Below are 12,981 nucleotides of genomic sequence, written 5' to 3' on the forward strand. Positions count from 1 at the left end.
CCAAAACAATTCGCCTTGCTGGGACTTAGTAGGCTCTCAGCAAACGCTGGTGCACCTGGCTTGACTCTCTTTGAAGCTATCTTGGCAAACACAGGGCTTGGCCATGAGCAGGAGCTGAGTGTGGTGCCTGCACGGCGCCCCCCACCACAGAGGACAGAGGCTTCCACAGCCAGCTCCAAATACCTGTTACCAACGAGGGCTGTGCCTTCAGAGCACGCCCACTGGCCGCTTTGTGTTTGCAAGGAGGTTTACACGATGGCTGAGAAAAAGGAAACAAGGGTCTTGGAAATTTTCCAGAAAGAAAGGAGGTAAGGTGTCACAGCAGAGCCTCGGCCCAGCTTCCTTCCCATCTGCTAAACCCCCACCCACTCCCTGTAAACACAACCTGACTCAGCTGGGGATGCGTTTCAGGCATCCTATACAAAACAAACAAAAGCTTTATTGCCTGCAAGGAGGTGGTTACTGAAAATGGGTCAACCCTTTGATGCTGGTGAAAGATGCTGGTCCCTGGTGACGGGCGCGCGCAAGTACACGCACACATGCACACACGCACACACATCCCACGCTGGGCCGTGCAGCTGGAGGCACAGTGCCCACCAGAAACCGACACAGCTCTCCCAGGTGTCACAGGGCCTGGGGCTGAGCACCCTCCAAAGACTAGGAGGGAAAGTTCTCAGCAGTAGGTCCGCCTGCAAGCCTGCAGTGAATGAGGCTGGCAAAGGGGTGTCTTAGAGCATAGCTCATCTCTGGAGTTACATAAGTGTGGCCTGAAATCTTGACCTAAATATTGAGAGGGAGGGAGAAAGGGGATAAATGAGTAAGAAAAAAGAAAGAGAAGAAAAGAAACCGTGGCTAGGATGAGGTGAAGCTCATCCTTGGAAAAAAAGGGGAAATAATTCTTACTTTGAGTGAGCTCCAAACAGATTGGGAGAACACTCCTGAACCCAGAGCCCAAGGTGAGCCTAGCCGCTGAAAGTAAAGAAGCCTCCATTTCCCAGCACGGATGCCAGCAAAAGTTGCCTGAACAAGGCAGGGGCATGATGGGCTCTGAGTTTTGGAAGAACTCCGGAGTCCTGAGCAGCGAGGACAGAGGCAGGCCAGAACGGACGTTGGGGACCCGAGTAGGACACATGGGCACCCGGTGTCCACATCTGAGGCAGTGGCAGAAAGTGAGAGGTGGGGACAGGCAGAGGCTTCCACATCAGAGGACTGCCAGGCCGATCCCTGTGTAGACTGACCTTGTCGCCCCGAGGCTCAGGGCCCTCGCCAGATGACACACAGGGCCATGTCTCATCTTCATGGAAGGTGTCACCACAGCAGGAGGCCCCCTGCGCATCCCCACTGCCTGTGGGTCCAGAGGAGGAAGGGGCTGCCCAGGAGCCCGGGAGGGCCCAGGGCGATGAGCAGAGGCCCGGGCCGCAGCAGGAAGAGCCTCATGCCAAATCCGCACTTCAGCTGCCCAAAATCCCACTCAGCAGGGATGCACGGCCTTCAGTGGAACATCTTACAAGGTTGGTTTTTTAGCCATGTATGACACAGCACAGGAATTAGTGACTGAACCTGGACGTTTGTACAAACAACGCGGGAGGCTGCACGCAGAACTTGGAGTGAGGAAAACAGTCTCCCCATCTGCCCCGACAGAAGTGCCTCACCTTGCCTTACTCCCTCCGGTGTCTTCCGTGGGCACGTGTGGTCTACAAGGCCGTACGGATAAGATTGATACCCCCAGAGCACAGATTCTACTTTGTTTTATGCCATGTCTATTTTCCTTTGGTTTCACGGGTATATCCACACCTATCATTTTATTTTTTACCTTTCTGAGCATATGTGTCTTGGTGGGGCTCTAAAAAGCCCTCAAACATGAGAAGTGTCGGACCCACCTGAGGGCTCCGGGTTCCCATTTCGGGTGGACGCTGGCTGCACTCACAGTGTGCCTGCTCTATGCCTGCCAGAATGTTTTCTGGGGTTTGTTTACTGTTTTCACATCTGACTGTGGCTCTGTAGACTATTTTATGTGTTTATCATATCTGTGAAGGTTTGGACGACAAAATATAAGCTTGGTAAATCTCCAGCAGTGGTGGTTCAAAAAAGTGTGAAACTCATGTTTATCAAATTATTGAAGACAAAAACTGGGGCATAAATAGAAGTCAAACAAAAATAATAACTTCACAATAAAGAATTCAGTGCTTTTGCTTTTTACTGGCCCCAATTCTCCATCTCTATTAATATGTCCTGGGCCACAAAGCAAGCCATTTTAAACTGGTGCTAAACGTTCTGTTCAAAATCAATTTTTTAACTTCATATTGAGCCATTTAAAATTTTTTGAACTGTATTTTTCTAACTGTAAAAATGCTCATTATAATCTATAAGTACAGATTAAACAGAATTTATAATTTACATATACAAATCTATGTAACATGTATTAAACACTATAGAACATATGAAGGACACTAAAAAATATAAAGAAGAAAACTAATGTCACCCACATTCCATAACCCAGGAGAAAATCACTGTAAAAGTTTTGACCTTTCTCAGTTTTATTCTGCACACACATTTGCACAAGCACACCCCCCTAAAAATATAAAGGAAGTTGTGCACCTCATCTACAAAGTAAGCCATCTTCTTTTACTACATTTGCATGTCTAGATATTTCAGGCCAATACTCAACATTAAAGGTAGGGGGGCCCCAGGCACAGCTCATCCTCTCCTGGCCATGCTTACCCCACCCTGCTACGGTGGAACAATCAGTCAGGACCTGGGATATTCAGTGACGTTGTCCAGGCTGAAATCATTGTGGGGCTGGAATGCCAAGGCCAGCCCAGACTCCCAGCTGCCCAGACTCCCAGCTCTCCAGGCTCAGACAGTGAGAGGCAGGTTAAGAAGTGTCACAGAGACATGGACCACTCCCAGGGATGGAAAGGGGTGTGTGGCATCCACCTCTCCTTCCCTGAACCTAGTGACTTGCGCCAAGACTTGGGTGGGTGATGCAGCCGTAACCAGGACCCCCACCCAGGGGACAGAGGCTTGAGCAGGCTGCCCTGGGCTGACAGCAGAGCTTGTGGCCACAAGGAGCAGGACAGCCTTCATGAGGACTAGCCCATCCTGGCTGCACACAGCATCTCAAGAGCCGCTCCGACAGATCCCGCATGGGCTGACCTACGGCAGGCTCCTCATCGGGAAGCCAGAGGTCTTCAGGGATAATTTTACAAAGAACGAACTAGTGAGATTATTTGGTAACAATGGGCCCTTTCAAAACCTTCTAAATAAAGAGTTCAGAAAAATAGTCTTTTAGGTGACGAAGTTTAACCCCTTTCTCCTTATAACTGAGCAAATCCAGACTGTATTTTGTAACAAAGCACTCACGTTGGCATGTTGGACTGAGCCCAGGGGACTGGAAGTGGGGTGAGGGAAGGGGGCCTCCTTCTCGTCTCACGCGTGGCCTTGTAGGTATCGCCACTTTCATAAGACAGTCACGTGGGTCGCTTGAAACTGGCCACCGTGGGAGTATTTACACTACAGAAATTGGCAAATGCTACAGATCTGTTCCCCTTCAGAGAGCCAGTTGTTAAACCTTTCCTAGCACACCACGGGAGCCACCCCAAGAACCGATTGGGACCAGCTCCTGGGTGTCCTCACCAAACCACGGAATTCTAAATCACAAACGAGTATCCCTGGGCCAGTGAATTCTCCTCGAGTATCAGTCCAGCTTTCAAGTCCTCCCCCTGCGACTCTCTGAAGACTCACTCTCACATCACATTAGCCAGGGCTGCCCTTGGTGTAGAGGCTGCCCCTTACCGGAGCAGGTTTACCTTCTCTGCTCCAGCTATGCTGCCTTCTCACCTTAGTATAGGCCTGGAATCAAAGGGGTGTGCTGAGGGCAGGTCTTAAGGACAAGCATCAGATTGCAGGGCACCTGCCCCCAGTCAGGTCTCTAGCAAGGACAGCCTGTTCTCTGGCAAGCAGGGAGTTTTGAAATTCTCTGCTCATCTACCCAGTTGCCCACATCGATGGCCCAGGATCATACCCTTTCTGACTCCGACCTTGATATAGGGGACCTGTCAAGGTAGTGACTTTGGTCTCCTTTGCACGCTGTGGACATGATAATCAGGGTCTAGACCTGCTTTCCAACAGTCCACCCAGTGGCTGTAGGAGACGTGAGTCGGCTGGGCTGCCCCAGAAGCTCTCAGGTTTGCAGAATTGGTCTGAAGTCAGCAGGGGACTCTGCTCAGCCTATCATTGTCTCTTTTCAAAGTCTCCAGCACCAACGTAAGGAACTGCCTCCTGCATAATCAGGGTCACTGCCATCGTCCCCCCGAAGAACACCGTATCTGCTTGGTTTCCGGGTGTCTTGCTGCCCACCTGCAGCCGCTCCTGACTGGCCACAGGGACAAGCTTCAACAGTTACAAATGCCGCTACGGGACAGGTTATTGCCAGGGTCGGCACATTTTTCTGTAAAAAGCTAGATAGTAAATAATTGAGACTTTGTGAGCCTTGTAAGGTCTCTGTGGCATATCCTTTAGTTTTTATCTCCTCCCTCTTCCGTTTAAAAAATGTAAATCCATCCTTCGCTCTAGAGCCTTACAAACACAGGCCATGGCTGAACTCTAGTTATTACAATCCCTCTAGAAATAGGGTCCCTGTGGCTTTGGGACAGGTGGGCAGTTCAAGTCCAAACCGTTTTCAATATCCAGTGTCTTAGTTTAGGTTCCCTAGAAAACAGCCTGAGGATAGACTGAAGAACTGAGGCCTCATGAGGAGGCGTGAGCCTGGTGCAAGCCCAGGACAGCGAGGGCTGAGGAGAAGGGAAGGCAATGCAGGACCAGGCCGTCCGCGCGGCCGCAGAAGTCGGAGCTGATGTGCGGGTTCACGTGCTCGGCCCCTGGGACGCCTCTGGACTGGCTGAGTGAAACAGCCGGCCTGGGATTTTTGCCCACCAGAGGGCAAGGGCGTGTAATTGATCGCTCCGGCCGCCCCACGCCCCCTCTCCTCCTGCCTCCCGCGGGTCCACTGCCCTGCAGCTTCTTTCCTGGGGCGCAGGACCAGCCCTGGGGCTCCTCCCCTTCCAGCGTATGTGGACTGGAGTCTGCGATCTCCCGAGAGGGAGCAGGGGTCAGGGCCTCATTCCTCATCTTCTTTGGGTTCGTGGGACTCAAACAGGGTGTACGGAAGGCTGGACCAGGACACATGGTGCAGGGTGGACCCCCTACAGCCACCAGCTTCCTTCGGAAAACCCATTGCCATATTGTCAAGATGCCAGCTTGTCAGCCTCGTCTCCCAGATCCCTCAGGGGGCTAGAAGATTTGCAGGGTGGGCCAGAGAGGCGAGCACGACAGGCTCTAACCTCCTAGGGACCCGCAGCCTCCCGCTTGCCCCCTGCCCCTAGTTTTCACATTGAGCTTCCTGTACCATCTCCCACCTTCCACACGTCACCTTTCCAACAGTCCCTATTGTCATTGCCCCCTTGTCATTCCCCGTCTCCCAGCCTTCCAGGGTTTGGGGCCTGGCAGAGCCCCTGCTCCCTGGCCGTAGCCACCCAGTTCGGGAGGGGCAGGTCCCCCTCTTTTCACTCCCCTTTCCCATCTCAGGCAGAGCTCTGGAAGGACCATTTCAACCCCAGCACGCAAAGCCAAGGACCAGCCCCCTCTGGAGGGCCCGGCCTACAGCCACTGCCGCGGCGTTCACAGAGGCAGACGGGGCTGCCAGGAGTTCGCTCTGGATCCCCACAGCGCTGTCAGGGCGGCCAGGACCCCAAGGTGTCCTAGTTTCTGCTCCAGGTCTCTGGGAGCCTCCCAGGATGGGAATGCCAGCTGTCTGGACTGTGACTGTGGCAGGGGTCCTGGACTAGTCCCCCACCGCTTGCCATTTGCCTCACCCAGCAGCACCCACGTTGCCTCTCATGCAGGCAAACCATCCGGGCTTCAGAGTCACCAGGTGCTGGGGCGGCACGGCCAGGGGAGCGCACCTTGCCTTTCAGCACCTGCTGCTCCCACCACACCTGGTCCCCTCCCTGGGCCAGCAGAGCTCCTGCAGTGCTGCGGGGGGGCTCTCCCGTGTGCCCCTCCTCTCCCTGACAGGCCCCAGCCTGTCAAGGAGGAGGAGGGTGGACGCGGCAGCCTTCTCTCCCGTCCTCTCTTGCAGGACCGCCCTGTGCCCCAGTCCACAGTTACCTGGGCTCCCGCCCTCACAACTCAGGCGGGTGACCTACTACCACTCCCAGAGGGGATGGCACCCACCCTGAGAGTGGCCCAGTCAACCCCCTTTGTTGCTTCTAGGGACAAGTGGTGTTTCTTCCACATTGGCACCAAGGAGAAGCCAGTGAACAGGAACAAACATGGTGGGAAGGCACAGTGAGGCACAAACCTTACAGGCAGAGGCTCAGGCGTGAGGCCCAGGGCTCTGTCACCAGGAGGGGCATGGTGGGCTGGCCCTGCTGCATGGACGAAGAGCAGGTCGTGGTCCACGAGAGGGACCTGTGCCCAGCTATCCCCATCTGTGACCCTTTATGTATTTGAGGGGAGTTAGGAGGGTGCAGGGAGCCCCTGGCCAGCCACACCCAGAGGGAGTGGGCAGGGAGAATGTTCTGGAGACAAGAGGGACATTGGCATTTGAACTCTGGTCACCTGGTTCCCAGGTTCTGCAGCGGTGGGGTGGTGAGGGTGGCCATGGGATCATTCTGCAGACAAAGGCTGTCTCTCCTGGATGACATGAGGCACCGCACCGCGTGATTCCTCGGTGCATGGTGAAGCCAAGGGTGTCTCTTGCAGAGGGACGGTGGCGGTCTGCACATGAGCCCCGTCAGGCTGTAAGGATCGAATAGAGAGCACACGTAAAGCAGTGAGCGGTGCCTACACTCAGCGAGCACACGCTGGATCATAGTTCCCCCCAAGGCCGAGGGGTGCCCTGAGGCCCACAACCATGCATGGATGGGGACCCCAGACCGCGGCCTCCTGAAGGGTCAGACACCCTGATGGGAATGACCTTGTTGGCCCCCAAGGCATGCAGGGCTACTTCCTAACACTGCCCACGACATCCACAGTTGGGGAATGCCAGCTGGGCTACCTCTCAGAGAGACATGCTGAGATGCCAACCTCGGGGGACACACACCAGGCAAGTGTGCTGCAGGGGCCACCCTGTCCAGATGCACAGCCCTGAGGCCCAGCTGGAGGGCATGCCAACCAATGGGAGAGAAAGAGGCACCTCAGACATGGGGGCCTTGCTGGCAAGCTGCCTTGCCTTGGGTCCTGCCAGGAGGGAGAGGCGGAATGGGGGCCCAGAACCTCTGAGAAGGGGCTCAAGCTGCAAGTCCAGAAAACCTAACACACACATGAGCCCTTAAGGTCCCAAGGCAAAGATCTGAACGGTTACCCTGACCTGTCCACTGCCACCCCATCAGCCACCAAGGGCACAGCTTTCATCTCAGTTAGCCCTCAGCTTCTCTGTTAATGGCCTCAGGACCAAGAAGCTCAAAGTTCTAATCCTTTCCCAAGGGCCACTATAGCAAACCGATTTTTGGCTTAAGTTAAAACCATGCATGCTGTTTATGTAGAAAACTGATAGTAAGAGAGAGTCATTTGAATGCACATTTAATCATTGGACTCCTATAGGAATAAATAGGAAACTTCTTATAATGTGAAAAAGGCAGAATCTTAGGCACTAATTTTTTTATTCATTTATATTTTTTGTTTTAAATTACAATAATGAAGTAAACAAGTCAATATAGACTATTGTACAGTGGAGACAAAGCTATGGTGATTTGAATTATTTCCAGACCTGAAAAAATAGATTTATCTGGGGAGATACTTTAAAATAATAATAATTGCATAATTGCTATGATTGAAAGCCCATTGCACTTACACATAATAATAATTAAAAAAAGCCCTCTTAGCAAACTATAAAAAATGGAAACCTTCTGTATATGACAAAGGACATCTACAAAAATCTGAACACCTAAGACTCATTCTTCATGGAAAAAAATTGAGCACTTTCTCCTCCAGGCTGAGAACAGGGCAAGCTTGCCCACTCTGTCCTTATACTGGAGGTCCTTCCTGTGCTGCGGTACTGTGATGTCCAGGAAGTCTTTTGCAAAGGGGCTCTGGGGACCTGGAGGCCAACATGCCAGGCCCAGTAGTGCTGGGCAAAGACATGCTCAGAGCCTCCTCTCCAGGGCAAGGTGAGGAAAGATGGAGAATGTGTGCTCGATAAGGGTGGCTTAATCTATGACTTCCCGGGGAAGACCTATGAGCACATGCACACACATGTGCGCATGCACACACAACATGAACATGTCTCCCCCAAAACAAAGGGCAGCCTTCCCCAAATCTATATTTAGCTTAAAAAACAAAAGGCCCTTCTCAGTAGGTGGCCAGCATGATAAAGATACCTTCTTTAACCTCCGGTCCTCTGGACACTGGCTGGTTCAGGGCCTTCCCAACCATGAGGGACAGGTGGGCCTTGTCTCCCCTGTGTCTTCAGACCTGGACACAGCTGCCTGTGCCCTTGGGCCCACTTCTGGGGACTGGCTGAGGGTGTCCCTGACAAGAGCTGCCTCCATGCCCAGCCCAGGGCAGGTGCATTGGCCAGCACAGGGCCTGGCACATAGTAGATGCACAGCAAACAGTGAATGGCTGAGTGCATGAGTGAATGAGAGAGCCAGAGAGCCACCTGACAAGGGCATGGAGGTCCAGCACAGAGGGTTCCTCCAGGCAGGGCCCAGGCCTGTTGAAGGAAATGGACTGGTGGGAATGGACTGGGGCAGGGCCAGAGCAGCCTTTGGCTGGGAGGCAGGGTGAAGGCTGAGACCAGAGGCCAGTTCCTTTCACCAGCAGGATTTCCCAGACCCCTCGGGACCCTGGTTCACCACCCCCACCCCCAGGTTTCCTTCTTGCCAGCCTGCCTCCCCCAGTGTCAACAACAATGTGCCTGGCCAAGAGTTCTGTGTTTGAGTGACAGCAAATTCCAACACACTTCCAGATCAGTACAGACTAACCAGGAAAGGTTTCATTCCTCCTTCCTCCTGCAACAGGAATTCTCTCCCCTCCTCCCCCAACACACACACACAGACTCACCATCCTGGTTTAGTGAGAATGGCATACATGGGCCTGGAGTGGAGGCTTCTGCCCAGGTCTGTCTTGTTCTCTCAGGATTTATACCCCATTTTAGCTCCAATAGGCTCCAAACCTGACTTATCACCCCTTCTACACTGTCAACTCCTCAAAAGCAATGGATCCGGTTAGGTGTATTTTTGCAAATCCCCCAATATTCAGGTTATTATTAACAAGTATTTGGGGAGGGAATGAAGGTTTCTAGTAACAAGAATGAAGAAACCAGCTATGAGACACTGAAAACAGATTAGATTCCAAAGAGTTGTAGGGGTCTAAAGCGTTCAATCATTTTTTAAATATTGGGTTTCAATATCATTCTATCAGATTTATGGGTGGAAATAGAAAAAGTTAAATTTAAGGAGGAAATATGACATGAGGTTGCAGGCTGAATATGGAGCAAGACCCAAGAAAAGTTGAGCAGGAGAAGATCTCTGCGCAGTGTGCATGAACGTCTGCTTGCCCGTTTCCAAAACAATGGTGCTCGTCACTGACGTCAATGTACGTGCAGAAACAAAAGGGTTTTGGGTGTGTGCAGGGTGCAGCTGGGTCTGGATTTACTTGGCATTTCTGTGTGTGTATGTGTGTGTGTGTGTGTGTGTGTATTAGGGAGGGGTGTGGGGAGTGTGTGGAGGTGTCCATGTCAGAGAAACTGGAGGAGGGGCCTCTCTCCCTGGGAGTGTAAGCCCCACAGCAGGTCTCCCGGGGCTTATGTGAGAAGAATCATCCTCATGAACTTGGTATTTGCCCCAGTCTGCCTCTGTGCCGGATGAGGTTGCAAACACACCTTGCTGAGAAGTGGGAAAGAAGTGGTTCACACATAGCAATTCCTCCGTGTGGGTTTGGCTTGGAGAAGTAGCAGCTTAGTTTGTCTGCAGGCCACTGGATCAAACCTCTTCCTTCCCTCCCATGCCTGGTCGCCAGGAGAACCCAGGGGAAACAAACCCGTGGAGGGAGATGCTACAGGCACGTTCAGCCCTGCAGAGCCCAGCCAGCCTCCCTCCCTGCCGGGACCCTGCAGTTTCAGAGCCCACTGCCGCTGCCCTGCCTTGGAGCCTGCGTGCTGCTTAGTGTCGCACAAGCAAGTCTCAGCTGTCTACCTGGTCTGAGTGGAAGTTCTATGCTCACTTGAACCTTTAGACAGAAGTCCAAGGCTTAACATGCCCCAGACAATGCTTACGGAAAGAACGAACGGCTACACCAAGGTGCTCCAAAGTCGGGCACTTTCTCCCAGAGCCCCTCACCTCTGGCTCTGTGTCTCTGTTGCGCGTGATGTCTGAAAACCCTCCCTTTCCAAACACCTTCCCCAGCGTCCAAGAGCTGCCTCCTCCGTGGAGTCTCTGGGGGTAAGTCTGGTCCTGGCTAATTTATGATCCACACGGCCCAATTTAGTATTTGATTAAGTTCCCTTTTCATGAGACAGTCTTTTCTCCCAAATGACGTGGTGAGAGGCAGGGGTATTATTTATTTATTTTGTACCTCCTGAAAGTAACACTGACCCTATTTGCTGAACCAAAAATTGCTGCACATGATCTCAAAAATAAAAGGACACTTGGAAGCTGACCGTCCTGGCAGATCTGGGACAAGCGTCGCCCTTGGTGGCCTGGGTGGGCGTGCAAAAGGAGCTCCCGCCGGGCAAGCACTGTCTCGGTCTCCGGGGCAGCCTCAGCGCCTAGCCAATAATGAGGAGTGAATGAATGAAAGATGTCCGCAGGAAGTTCCCCGCTGCCCCAGACGCCGGTAGCGCGCGTCCGGCCGGTTGCGGAAGGTGAAAGCTTCCCGGGACCTGGGCTTCAGAGGGTGTTGGGCTGCCTAGCTTAGCTGGTCGGCCAGCGCGAGGTGCCCAGGAGCCGTCCCCGCCCCGTGCCCAGCTCCCCCGCGCCGCAGTGGTACACGCCACTCCGAGTTCCCGGAGACGGCGGACTCAAGCAGTCTTGAATGGAAGACGCCGAGACCGGAAGTGGAAGGGACCACTTGGGGGGACGGCGGGGGACAGCACGAATGCGCCGCGCCTTCATTGAGGAACCGAGGCGGTGAACATGGAGTTCCATGTGCGTCTTATGTAAAGAGAGCGACTGGCGCCGCAGCCAATGGACGCGCGGCGCTCGCAGGCTCGGCGCCCCCCGGTATGCAGATGAATGGCCCTGCGGCCAATGGCGGGCGCCGGGGGCGGGCACGGCACATGGTCACGTTTCCCACTCTGTGACAGAGGCTGGCCGGCTGCGGGCGGTTCTGCGGGCTGCGAGCTGCTCTCGGCCGCCGGGGCAGCGGGCGCGGAGCGGGCAGACGACGCGCGGACCAGCGGGGACGCGGCACAGTGGTGAGTGTGCGGCGGGCGGCAGGCGGGGGCCGTGCTGGGGCGCCGACCGCGGTCCCACCGCCGGGCTCGCTGATTACGTAATCTGGGGCCCGCGGCGGTTTCTCCAGCCCCCGGAGGCGCGGTCCGACAGGTTTTGGGGCCATTTGACTCCTTCTCGGCTTAAAACCGGCCTCGGGGAGTGAGTACTCTTATCCCCATTTTACAGACCAAGAAACTGACCTCACTAGAGGTTGGGCAACGTCACGACAGGGAGCTACGGGGGGACTCCCGGCGGCTCTTCGGTGAGCCCTCCCTGTCCTCCCTCCCCGACACGGGGAGCGGCCGGGAAGAAGGCAGCCGATGGGCAGTGCGGCTGTCCGTGGGAACGTGAGGGCTGTTCGGGGGGCTGGCTTCCTGCTGCAGGCTGGCGGCCGGAGAGCCGACGTCTGCCGCTGGGGAGGGGCCGCTCACCGGCGCTGGTCTAGGAGCTTTCCCTGGACAGTCGTGGGTCCCCTGGGCTGGGTGAGCGGGGACCAGGGGACCTGTGCCAGGCCACAGCCGGAACCCTGTGGGCACGGAGGCTGCCCTGAGGTTCACTCCCTCCGCCTGCCCTTGACCTCCCTGTATTAATTGCCTCTCTCCTGATTGAGTAGAAGGGGTGGGGAGGGGCGGTCCCACCTTGGGATGCCGCAGTTGTACCATACTTCGGGGCATACCTTGGCTGCCTGGCCCTGGACATGGACCAGGGGCCTGGTCGTGGCCTGCTTAACGAAGGCCAGGGTGCGGGATGACAATTCAATTGCCAGGGTCTTTGTAACCTACACAGAAGAAACCAGTTCAGAAAGGTGATCATGTGCACAGATAATGGAGCTGACCCCTTGCTTGACAGAGGAGGAAACTGAGTTCTCAAATGCAAGGCTAGTCACTCTGTGAGGTGGGTGAGTTAGATGAGAACAGGGCTCCTTTCTTAAAAGTGGGAACTACGTGATAAGCCAGTGCAGGATGGCACCGTGGGTGTTCTCAGCTGTCACTGTCATCTTGGTATGATTCACGGTACAGAACTAACGCGGCCCTGGCTTTCTGTGGAGGCTGGGGCTGGGCGGGAAGGGGGAGCTGGCTGCTGCTGGGTGACTCAGCTCCCACATCTGGGCCTGTGTCCTATCTGTGCTGAGGGGCTGAGGTTAGGCGGTCTTCCAGTGGTTTCCCCGATGTCCTCTTGCCTCAGGTCATGTAGTGTTAACCCCGTGAGAGGCACGTCAGCCGTCAGCCGGCTTAGAAGGCAGTCGGAAGGGTTCCTCTCATTTGTACTATTTCTCATGCATACACTTAACTTTCAGAAAAATTCAGGTGGCACGCCTTTGTTTTTAAATGATGACGTAACTTTAGCAGGCCTCAGCAAACCTCGGGCTCTCTGAGGTCATTGCAAGGCTGGCAGGGCTGCTCCGCATTTAGCCCAAAGAGTGACACCGAAAACTACGTTATTTGGCAAAACTGACTAGAAACACACACCCCGCAGCTGTGTAATCACCCCGTGCCCCCACCCTCGTGGAAAGCTGACCCACCTGCCACCCAACAGAGGACCA

General features: G+C 54.3%; 1 protein-coding gene across 5 annotated transcripts in view; it reads left to right on the forward strand.

Annotated features, from left to right (window-relative positions):
• The first annotated feature begins 11,072 nt into the window (after window positions 1–11,072).
• Window positions 11,073–12,981, forward strand: part of PER2 (period circadian regulator 2) — a 37,276-nt gene continuing 35,367 nt past the window's right edge. The window contains exons 1-2 of one of the 5 annotated variants that reach the window (XM_037009624.2): window positions 11,073–11,225; window positions 11,309–11,419. In XM_037009624.2, the coding sequence (XP_036865519.2) occupies window positions 11,149–11,225; window positions 11,309–11,419 (188 nt within the window). In that variant the 5' untranslated portion in view covers window positions 11,073–11,148. Of the gene's footprint in view, window positions 11,226–11,308; window positions 11,420–12,981 lie in introns of those variants that run through there. The other 4 variants (XM_037009627.2, XM_037009623.2, XM_017676412.3 and 1 more) reach the window with 4 other exon arrangements.

This window comes from Manis javanica, chromosome 12, assembly GCF_040802235.1.
Source record: "Manis javanica isolate MJ-LG chromosome 12, MJ_LKY, whole genome shotgun sequence".
Lineage (NCBI taxonomy): Eukaryota > Metazoa > Chordata > Mammalia > Pholidota > Manidae > Manis > Manis javanica.